Source organism: Littorina saxatilis, linkage group LG15 (genome assembly GCF_037325665.1).
Source record: "Littorina saxatilis isolate snail1 linkage group LG15, US_GU_Lsax_2.0, whole genome shotgun sequence".
In the NCBI taxonomy this organism is placed as follows: Eukaryota; Metazoa; Mollusca; class Gastropoda; order Littorinimorpha; family Littorinidae; genus Littorina; species Littorina saxatilis.
In genome coordinates, this window is record NC_090259.1 from 18,549,386 (window position 1) to 18,561,582 (window position 12,197).

The 12,197-nt window shown below is 41.6% G+C and overlaps 1 protein-coding gene across 1 annotated transcript; it reads left to right on the top strand.

The window, feature by feature from the left end:
• Positions 1-267: 267 nt before the first annotated feature.
• On the top strand, positions 268-10,659 carry LOC138948744 (1-acyl-sn-glycerol-3-phosphate acyltransferase alpha-like). The gene is made up of 6 exons (XM_070320354.1): positions 268-488; positions 2,316-2,449; positions 3,607-3,782; positions 4,095-4,190; positions 4,555-4,627; positions 5,295-10,659. The coding sequence occupies exons 1-6, from the start codon at positions 307-309 to the stop codon at positions 5,453-5,455; spliced, it is 822 nt and encodes a 273-aa protein (XP_070176455.1). The 5' UTR covers positions 268-306; the 3' UTR covers positions 5,456-10,659.
• Positions 10,660-12,197: the final 1,538 nt, after the last annotated feature.

The following is a 12,197-nucleotide window of genomic DNA, read 5'->3' on the forward strand; positions in this document are numbered from 1 at the left end:
TCAAACTGTCACAATTTTATCACTGAATGAAGCTGTGTCACATTTTTATCACAAGCATTGATCGAAGAGTAAAAATTACACAAGTTTGGGGTTACAGAATGATGTCATGTTACAATCTTTTCAGCTGACATTAAAAGCAACATATTGTAATATAAGACAATAGCTTGTGCTCGTACTCGTGCCATGTTTTTGATTCTAGAGATTCTTTGGGTGATGTTGCCTTTTTTTCGACTGAGTGGGGTTAAAAGATAGAAGATGTACCTATGACCCCGTCACGCAAACTTGCCATCGACCTGCAACAGGACCATGGCTCTTGATTTCCAGTGGTGTTTTGTGGCAATCCTGCTGATTTTGCCACTTCTTTATGAACTAAGTAGTACTTTCAGATACTATGCAAAGATGTCATTATACGTCGTAATCGTGAATATCGCAGCTGTGTTTGTTATTATCCTGTCTCTGTGGCGCCCCTATGACGTTGAGAACTATCGGTGAGTGTGCGTGACGTTAAAACTCTCGTTGACAAAATGAAAACAGAACTTAATCTTGAATAAAAAAAAATGGCTTGTGCTATACCGTCTCTCCCGACTGACGCCACAAATCATGCGGAATTACCCATGGATGGCAAAACAATACGTGCATTCATGCCGTTCAGGAACTGCATTGAGTGAATCGTTGACATTTTGCTCCCGGACCTATATAGTATATATTCATAATATTGGTTCTGGGGCGAAATAAGAAAACAACTTGAAATGCCCTGCCAAACTGCGGGAGGTAACATTGTCTGTCTCTGTGCTTTTCTCTCTTCTTCTTGTCGTTCGCCTGTGTCATGATGGCAGATAATGCGTGTTACAGTGATTTGTTCGAGAAGCGCCATGCAAGCTCCATACCTCCGTCTTCAGCCCTCTAGGTTTTCTGTAGGGGTTGCCCCACCCTTAGCTCCTGGCCCATGTGTCCTACCCTGGGAGCACAGGGGGTATTGTTTCTCCGAGGATCCCACCACAGGCTGAGTTTCTCCACACCTAGCATGAGGGATTCTCAGTGGGGCGACCATCCCCAACCAAGTGCTAGAGGTTTTATCGCGCCCCTTGCCCGCGTGATGAACCTGTCATAGGATACATAGGGTATTTCATGGAGGAAACAGAACCACCTCTTGCCCCGCCCCTCTCCTGGTAGGATCACCGCCAGTTGGTCTGCGACTGCTTATTCGTCCAGGCAAGCCTAGCTTATTTCGCAGCTAGCCCCCATATTTGTGGGCTATTCCCCTATCCGCCACCTGGGGACGCACTTGGTTGGGGATGGTCGCCCCGTTGAGAATCCCTCACGCTAGGTGTGGAAAAACTCAGCCTGTCCAAGGTGCTTTTCTCTCTGTCTCTGTGCTTTTCTGTCTGTCATGAAAGGGACTGGGTGGCCGAGTGGTAACGCACTTGCGCTCGGAATCGAGAGGTTGCGTGTTCGACTCTGGGTCAGGCCGCTATTTTCTCCCCCCTTTCCTAACCTAGGTGGTGGGTTCAAGTGCTAGTCTTTCGGATGAGACGAAAAACCGAGGTCCCTTCGTGTACACTATATTGGGTGTGCACGTTAAAGATCCCACGATTGACAAAAGGGTCTTTCCTGGCAAAATTGTATAGGCATAGATAAAAATGTCCATCAAAATACCCGTGTGACTTGGAATAAAGGCCGTGAAAGGTAAAGTTTCGCCTAACAGGCTTGAGGTTTGCTGGTCGATGTGAATGCGTTATATATTGTGTGTAAAAAATGTTTGTTTGTCTGTCTGTCTGTAAAAAATTCCATTTCACACGGCAGAAATTAGTATGTAAAGCGCGGAGAGCACAGTTAATTGTCGTTCGCGCTATATAAGCTCACCATAATAAATAATAATGTCTCTGTCACCACATCAACATTTCTCTGGGGAGATATAATACAGTTGTCTTATGTGTGCATGTCTGCTTCTCTTCTGTTCTATTATTGTGTGCATGCACCCAGAAGCATTATTTGTCAATGAGCATGTATATGTTGTTCCCAATTCACAGAATTGTCGAATTTGCAGAATCGGCAACATTTTTGCCCATTTCGCGTTATCGGCTAAACGTTGCCCATTTAGCGTTTTGCTGAAATTGCATAAATTAAGACTTCTAAGACTTGCCCATTTTGCGAAATCGGTAGCCACTACGTAACTTTTTGTGGATAACAAATTGATTTTACTTCACAGAATTATTACAGAAGCATGCACAGTCTACAGCAGGTAATCAGATACAAGCACATATATTAAGTAAAGGTCCCTTTTATTAAATTTTGTTGTTGTTGATGTTTTGCAGATATGTGGTGATGTTGATTCGTGAGGTGCGTCATCTGTTTGGCATTGAAATAGAGGTGCGGGGCGCAGAGCATCTGGACGAGGACGGGTCCTGTGTGGTTGTAGCCAACCATCAAACATCACTTGACTTTTTGGGTAACTATTAGGCCAAAAAAAAAAAAAGGTCTGTTTACGGTAACATAGGCCCAAAAAATAGGGTCGGTAGGTCAGGATTTTTTTTTTTTTTTTCTCCAAAAAACCATATTTTTACGTTATTTTTCAAAAAAAAACAAGATTTTTTTTTTTTTTTTTTTTTTCCCCAAATGCCCAAAAAAAGTCTAGGGTCGCGCGAAAAAAATAGGGTCGGTCGGGTTACCGTAAACAGACCTTTTTTTTTTTTTTGCCTTACATGCAGTAGCGCAAGAAAGAATAAGACGTCATAATTCATCATGACAATTTGATACACTGTAAATCACGTGCCGTCATTCCGTACTTTCATCATACGATCCTGAAGGAGGCAGTTTGTCGCTGCGAAAATATTGATGAAGAAAGTACTAATCTGGTTACTGTTGTGGGTTTTTTGTTTAAGTAGTTTTTTAATTCAGTGTGTTTGCTTCCCCAAATAACCCTTTTTTTTCATCTCGACCCTAGTAGAATGGGAAGAAGCTGGTAATGATTTGTTCAGCAAAGCTTTGTGCTGTCTTCAGCTAAAGTACCTTCAGTGTTGTTCCCAGACCTTGGTCTTCAAACATTGACACATACCTTTTTGATCTGACGCATCGGTCTGACCCATGGCCAGTCAACATTCCGATAGTTTTGACATGTAGGAAATCTTCTGACCATCAATATTCCTACCTAGCTAACAAAGCAAGGACATTTAAAACCTATACATATATTTCAATCTAAGTCCAACTTGCATGTTGCTAATATTCGCAACAAGAGACGAATGGGGGCGAATGGTTAGGAACATTTACGAATGTCTTGCGACCATGTCCCGATCATTACGAATTATTGGCGAATTCTATTCGCAAGGGAAATTCGGCACAGTGTAAGAGCAGGATTACAAACAATACGAATTGCATAATCGCTTTATTCGTAATATGTTTGCAAGCACTCGCAACACTCGCAACGTTCGTAATATGTCCGCAAGGCATTCGTTTATGGATTTGTATGCATTCGCAATGATCGGTAAGGCTTTAAATTTCCCTGTTCATTCGTTTGTTTTTTTGCCGAATACAACATGTTCATATTTGCAAGGATATTCGGCACAGTGTAAGACAGGCCTTTTAGTTATAATACATGTACCTGTGCAGGTATGATGGAGATATGGCCAAGTCGCTGTGCTGCTCTGGCAAAGCGCAGCCTTCAGTACATGTTGCCGTTTGGTCTGGCGGCAACGTTGACCGGCACAGTGTTCGTAGACCGTGGCAACAGGGAGCGTTCTGCTGGAACCATGAGTGACACTGCTGCTACCATCAAGCAAAAAAAGGTATCTTTTTCTTCTTTTTTTTTCTTTGCTTTTTCTCTTCTACTGCTGAGACCACAGACGATTGTTGATATGCAATCTGTGCTGCGAATTTGACTTGATGATAATGTTGACATGTGTTTGGTGCAAATCATGAAGGAATCTGAAGTTAAGTCAGAGAATGACTGCATGATTCTTAGAAGTTGGTGACAAAAAATCTCACCAGACGCCCTGAGAAGTTAAGTTTCTGAGTAGCACAATATCTTTGTGCTTGTTGCTTCATAAACTAAAAATTAATGTGCATAATAATGATAGCTGAAATGGATTTTGTTTCAGGTCAAAGTGTTTATTTTTCCGGAGGGGACAAGGAATCGTGATGGCAGCATGAAGCCTTTTAAAAAGGGGGCTTTTTATCTCGCCGTTCAAGCTCAGGTACTTGCAAACACATAGCCAGACAGATGGTTTTACAGTGGAGACACTCTATGAAGAACACTCCCCTTTTAAGGACTCTAGTTTTCCAGGTTTACTGTTAATAACGTCTGTAAATTTACCTCCAATTTTGAGACTTTTTTTGTTAAGCTTTTTTTTATTATTCTTTTTTAGATGTTTAGGGATCTAAAGAGGAGGGTTGACACACTATATTTATGCTGTGCTGTGTTGGCATGTACTGCTTGACTGACATAAATGTTGCCAGTCTTACTGCAATTCCACACAAATTACTGGAAAAAACAAACAAGCTGACACACACACACCTGTATATCACATACTAATTGATGTGTTTGTGTTTTTTGTGCAGGTTCCGATTCTGCCGGTCGTGTTCTCATCCTACAATGATTTCTACAACAAGAAGGAAAGGCGCTTTGAGACAGGTGTGGTAAATGTTTCACTACAAGTTCAATTTAAAATGAGAACAGCTCGGTTGGTAGAGCACTGGACTTTGTGATCGGAAGGTCGCGGGTTCGAACTCGGGCCGGGCCGGACACGGGTCGACTGTATGTGAAGACCCAGAGACGGAAGCCATATCCCACCCCCGTGTCACAGTGGCACGTAAAAGACCTCAGTCATTCTGCCATAAGTGCAGGTGGCTGATTACACCTAAACACACAGACACCTGGGTAGCACGACTCTGTTGCTGCTAGCTTTCCATTGGGAGGAAGCGACCCGAATTTTCCAGCAATGGGACAATAAAGTAATGAGAGAAAAAATGAAAAAAACAATAGCTTTTTTTCTTTACTTTTTGTGTGGAAAAGATCAGGATAATTAAATTCTGTGAATGTGGACAGAGTTCCACCCTAACTTAGCAGGTGATAAATGCACCTTCAGTTATAATACCCATCATGATTTGGTAGAGTCTGTTTTCCCAGGCTGAAACCTGTTTGAGTGTGTGAGTTTCTGAACGCAAGTACAAAAACATGAATGCACAAGTCAATAAGCCAGAATATGTGGTGTAGATGACAGAATCCTCCTTGTCCCAAAAGCTTGATTCGAAGGCTGAATGTGGAGATGTGTGTGACTAATGGATGTGTTTGTGTGCAGGCAAGCTGGTGATCACGTGCATGCCCAAGATTCTGACAACGGGTCTGACTGAGGAGGACGTACCGGCGCTCACCGATCGTGTCCGAGAACAGATGCTGCAGGTGTTCAACCAGATGTGCGCTGAAGTGCGACTCGCCAAGGGAACCAACGGATCACGCTAGCCTGTTCATTGAAGTGCGATCTGCCCAGGGCAACGATGGTTCATGCTAACTTTTCAACAAATGTTCTCTGACGACAGATCATGCTAACATGTCAACACTTGTTCACTGGGGTATGACAAGCCCAGGGCAATGGCAGATCATGCTATCTCATCAACATAATGTTCAAGGAAGTGTCAAAATCGACAGTTGATTGTGGCAAATGGTGCTGGCAGAAATGTGCCAGGAGAAGATGCTTAGATACCGTCTCCAACATATCTGATTGTCGGATTTGGGACAGCTGCAGGTGGTACAGTAAAACCATGACTGTGATTGAAACGGGAGCCGTTTTTACCATCGGTAGGACTAGGTGTGTTGAGCTCTAGGTAGCGTGGCTACTGCAGACCTTTAAGGCAGTCCGTAATTGAGCCCGAAGTCGACTTCACGAAGTCTTCTTGCCAAAATCTCAGTGCTAAAGCTCCCTGCGACCAGCTTTGCGAATTATACTTCGCGTAGTCGACTTTGCCCAGTTAAGGACGGACTTGACATCCACACTGTCTGTTGAAGCAAGGTGCTATGGGTTCTGTACTGAGCACCTGTCTACTGAGAACATTGTCTGCCTTTCTCAGACGCTTCGTGCTGCAGAAGCCGTTTCGGATCGTACCATCCCGGAAGGAAATCATCGGCTATCCAGGTTATAGGATTCGGAATAAGCCAAAATATTGTGGAGACCTGCAGGGTTGGCTGCTCATTATTTCAGCTGATTGCACTCTCTATTTATTGATGGCTGCAGACGATCCTGTCTGCACAGAGGCCTTAATCAAATGTTACATTTCTTGAAATAGGTGCATGCATAGTGGGCTGGTAAGATCAGATTTGAGTGAAAGATGTGTGCAGTATTTAAACAATCAAAACGCAGGTTACAAACAGTTTAGCACTGCCTCATGGGGTAGAAATAACACCGAGGTGCTTTGCAGTGCTAGATTTTGATACACAACTAATCATTTAATGGTCGTAACTTAGAAATGAAGTGTGCGCGAGGACTTTGTTCATGGTGATCTTTTACGAGTATACAAGTATATCTTGTACGAGTATATGAGTATATCTTATACGAGTATATATTGCGATCTTATATCTCGTACCTGTACTTGTAAGAGAGGAAAGCAGAGGCAAATAGTTTTTTCTAAGCAAGTAATTTTCATGATTTAGTCCCAAATAGTACATCATGTCAGATGTAGATCAATGTTGAACGGGTTGTCTAGGCCTCTCTTCGAATGACAGCCAAGCAGTTCATGACATGTATACATGTTAGACCTTTCCTAATATAAAGTTAAAATGAGTCATGTTGTGGGTGTAAGGAAATCTACCAAGCAGCATTTCAGTTTGTCTCGGAAAAAAATCAATAATAGGTGTACATCTGTGTTGCAAATGTAAAATACAGTGGTACCTGTGATGTGAGGCCCCTCTGATGAAAGGACACCTACCTATAAAGGACACCTACCAATAAAAGACACCTGCTGTGTCTCAGTCTATGCATTTGAAATGTACCTGTTATAAAAGGTCACCTGCCATGTAGCCATTGCATCTCGTCAGCTACCCCCCGCGGGTTAGGGGGAAGAATTTACCCGATGCTACCCATCATGTCGTAAGAGGCGACTAACGGATTCTGTTTCTCCTTTTACCCTTGTTAAGTGTTTCTTGTATAGAATATAGTCCATTTTTGTAAAGATTTTAGTCAAGCAGTATGTAAGAAATGTTAAGTCCTTTGTACTGGAAACTTGCATTCTCCCATTAAGGTAATATATTGTACTACGTTGCAAGCCCCTGGAGCAAATTTTTGATTAGTGCTTTTGTGAACAAGAAACAATTGACAAGTGGCTCTATCCCATCTCCCCCCTTTCCCCGTCGCGATATAACCCTCCTGGTTGAAAACGACGTTAAACACCAAATAAAGAAAGATCTCTTTAGCTCGCAATACCCTTTGGCTGTCCCAAGGGTGTCCTTTCATCACAGGTACGACTGTACTGCAAAAGGGAGATTTTTAAAGTCTGACAGTGACAGTTATATGTTTACAGTACTGAGTTTCTCTGGTATATATATTGCTGCCGTACATGCCAACCGGCATAACAGGCCGTAAGTAAGTCAGAAAGTCTGGTATTATATATATATAGACTATATATATATATGCTTTCTTGGGGTCACAGCAATGTTTTTTTTCTGGAGGTTACTTCTAATTAATTCAATTTATTCTAATTTATTTCTCTTTTTATCAAATTACAAATGGTAACTCTTACATGAGAGCCATGGATAAACGATCCACGCTTTCCAGTTTAAACAAGAACATACGGGATATGTAATTGTAATTCGCATGATTGCGTAAAGCCACAAGACGAGTCATAAAGCCAGTACATGAATTTTAACAATTAAATTAGGGAAAATGACAGTTTCAAAAGCAACATGAACACGCGCATACATAGGCACACATTTACACAAACCTACGCATATGAAGATATATATATATATGTCTAAAGGGTGTTGATTTTACAGCTAGACGTAAGTCCATTTCAAATGTCCGTTTTGAGTCTTGGCATCAGTTAATGTTGTGTTCCGTGAAAAAGTGTAAAACAGCTTGACTATATGACAGCTTTTTTCCCAATAATGTTCCCATTTATATCTTATTATTATACAAAAGGTACTCGTTATTTAGAGATCTGCATACATTATGCATGATTGTATTCATTTTAGTGCAGTTATTTAAGTAAATCATTTCAATATTTGGTGCTTTATGGTTGACAAGTTGTATTCAGTCACTCCTAGTGTTTCAAAGAGTGTTCGGGCTGTTTTTAATCTCATATTTTGCACTGCATAGTTCTTTCTAAATATCACCATTCAAAGTATGTTCCATTTAAAATCGTAACTCCACAGTGTTCATTCCAGGCTTTTTATGTTAATGCCTTGCTTTTTCCGTTTTCAATGAAAAAAAGTGCCAGAGAGAAATGAATGCCAGTACAAAAGAAGGAGAGAAAAAAAGTGACTACCGTATTTTTCGGGTTACAAGGCGCTACAGCGCATAAGGCGCACCCCTTTCTTTTAAACAAAAATTGTAATCCAGTCACCCATTGGGCGCAGGGGGCCGATAGGGCGCACCAAAATTGAAAAAGTATACCGGTAACAAACGGTCGAAGAATGAAAATAAGCCGCACATCAAAGGAAGAATACAGAGTGGAAATATGTGTGCTCTGTGTGTGCGGCGAGATCAAAGGCAGGTCCATTGTGATAGCTGGGTTGCCTTGTTTATAGACACTGACCTTCTTCCCAGGGGTCAATGACCCAGTTTTAGCTATGAGAAGTGGTTCCCCTGTCATATCTGAGAGAGGAAACACTTCCTGCACCGGGGTCAGTGACCGAGTTTAACCAATGGGGCGGTCTCTTTGATGTCTTGAGAGGAAACTTGGTCAGGGTAGTACCTAGTAGCTGAAACATGCATTATCACAAGTTGTTTGACTGGTACTCAGGCGGTCTCTTTGATTTTTTTCGTATTTCATACACGGATTAGGCGCTTCCTTATACAAGGCGCAGGGGTCAAACTCGAGGAAAAAAGTCGCGCCTTATGACCCGGAAAATACGGTAGTAAAGAAAGTTTGGCTGCAACTTTTCTCTGGTTTTTTTTTCTAGGGCACTTGCCTTGTACCAACCTTTCGGTAATGTAACCAACTATTTATTGTGATGTGTGAGGCAATGTTACCATTCTTGTAAAACATCCGAAGAATAAGGCAGTAGCTTAAATGTCCCTAAAAGAAAAGCAAAGAGTGATGTTAAGAGTTTCTCCTCGTTGAGATAATAACGTGTCTAAGAGAAGACTTCACTCATGAGCCCTGCAATGTCTGTATTCCTGCTTTGTCTAAACAGGTAGGGGGAGCTCAAATGAAGAAGAAAAACAACAAAGGGGACATTCAGAATAGACTTCACTCATGTTCACCGCAACTTTTGGGAACTTTTGTTGATAAACAGGTGTTTATGAGTGGTTTTCTGTTGTACTTTTCTGTATTAAAGTACATGTACTTAATAATGATAGTCTATGCAACTATTGAACTAATGGCATCACTTTTCCACTGAGATCTGTTTACTGTGCTCACTGACTCCCACTTCAGGCTGAACTTCTTAAAGTTCAAGGGGGTATTAGTGTCGATACATGTAGCACATTGTAAAACAGTTGAAAAGAAATGGAAAACAAGTCTTGGGATGCATAAATATAACAATAATTTTGACCACGGCAGTGACAGTTTTTGCAGAAATGGCCACATTTTCTCTCAGTGTTTTGTTTGTCAGGGTTTCTTCTCCGCTATCAACCATCCTGTGCTCCCGCAGTGGGGCACTGCGGTTATGAAATTAAAAGGCCCTCCTGTTTTTGGAACCGCAGGAGCTTTCTAGTTTGCTGTTAGGTAGATTTTTGGTTCCTCTTTCCTGTCATGCTCTCTTTTTCTTCATGAATTCTTTTCTTTTTTCTGCCTTCTTGCTCATTCACCTGTATTTTTTCCAAAAATCTCTTCTCTTGCCGCTTGTCTCGCGATTCATGTATAGTTTAATCTGTTAGTGTTCTGATGTAAGTCCAGCAGTAGATAGGTTAAGCCTATTTTAACATACTGGAAACTGGTAATCTTCCAGTAGGTATTAATTTAGTTTTACTAAAGCCTGCTGGGACACAAGTAATGGGTTAGTGCATTTGTAAACAGGAATCGCTTGACAAGTGGCCCTCTTCATCCCCCCCCTTCCTCGTCCTGATATGGCTCTGCGTAGTCGGCTGGACGTTAAGCAACAAATAAACAAACAAACAAACAAACAAACAAATTCTCCGCTGTCAACCATCCTGTGCATTCTTGCACTGCATGTGCTGCACGAAAGATAGTAGACAGTTGTGGGTATAATGTGAGTGACAAGGCTTGACCTAGTATATGAGAGGGAGAGGCTTACAAAATGAGGCAAGGGGTACAGGGCATTGCCCCCCAGATGCAGTTGACATTTTATTTGGCATTTCTTCTTCTGGTCGATCACTCAGATGGAAACGATCACTCAGATGGAAACGCCGGTTGCCGTGCGCTGTAGGTCGTCCAGACTGCCATAGAGCTTCCCTTGCACCGTGGTCGCCTTGGCATATGAAAAGGGTATTTTGTGTGTCCTTGAGAAAAAAATGTTCATTCATCTTCCAGGACCTCCCCCCCCCCCCCCCCCCCCCCACCCCCACCCCTCCCTTGATCCATCCTATATTTGATGGTCACTGTGATTGTTCACCGATTACTACTGCCAAGGTCTCTCTTAGTCTCTGTTCAGATATATATTATATACAGTCTCTCTCCTTCTCAAGATTGATATCAATGAACATGAACTGTAGCAGGCAAGGCTGGTAACTCACCGTCACCAGTGGGAAACACGTTGCAGAGTGCATGTTACCCTGTCACAATGTGTTTGCTGTCTGTGGCCATTTTATATGTTTAGCAGCTCTTGTTGTTCAGTGGCACCTCTCTTTTGAGACTATCCAGGGATGGCCAAATCGTCCGCCAAAATATCGGCCGGGCTAGTAGAAATCGCCTGGCAGCTTATACGGCTGGCCAGTGAACATTCTGGTCAAATGCAAAACTTTTGGTTGTACTATTGAGTTTTTCAAGCCATATAAACACTGCATATGCATGAACTTCTGTCATCTGCAAAATCATCGCCATGTTCTAGTGAAACAAAACAAAAACCAGGCTCCTGTGCATGTCACCGCTGTTTTAGTTGTGTAAAGAAATCTAACACTCATAATCTGTTGTGTAGTATGTACCGGGTCAGCGACATTTCTTGCGGGCTTGTTACTTTCTTACCCCCCGCGGGTTAGGGGGAAGAATTTACCCGATGCTCCCCAGCATGTCGTAAGAGGCGACTAACGGATTCTGTTTCTCTTTTTACCCTTGTTAAGTGTTTCTTGTATAGAATATAGTCAATGTTTGTAAAGATTTTAGTCAAGCAGTATGTAAGAAATGTTAAGTCCTTTGTACTGGAAACTTGCATTCTCCCAGTAAGGTCATATATTGTACTACGTTGCAAGCCCCTGGAGCAAATTTTTGATTAGTGCTTATGTGAACATGAAACAATTGACAAGTGGCTCTATCCCATCTCCTCCCTTTCCCCGTCGCGATATAACCCTTCGTGGTTGAAAACGACGTTAAACACCAAATAAAGAAAGAAAGAAAAGAAAAGTTACTTTCTTGAAGTTACTCGCCCGGCTGGCAAATTATAAAAGTTTGAGATTTGGCTATTCCGGCTCTCCATTATAAAACTCCTTCTACTGTAACTGTAAGACCATATTTTCTCTTTATTATTTATAGTGTTACTAAATTTACCTCCATTTTAAGACTCCCTCTTTTTAAACCTAAATGTCTCAGATTTGTAGGTCTTGAAAGGGAGGTACCACTGCATAACTTTCATTTTGTTGTAATATATTTGTTTGTGGTTACAATGGATTCCCTCCCTTTAAAGATCTTAGAAAATGAGTGTCATAAAATTGTGGGAGTCTTAAAAGGGTGGGTCCATTGAATTTGGAATGGAAAGTCTTTTCTGCAGTCTGTGTTACATTGTTGTAGTAGGTGGTACATTAGAATTGCATTCTCAGTTTTGCTTACTACATGAAAATGTTTTAATGAAGTGCTGGTAATGGTATTGTGTTTCTTTGAAGATAATCAGTTTAACTGTTGTTTTGAGTGTTAAAATCATTTGTTTGTATGCCTTCTTG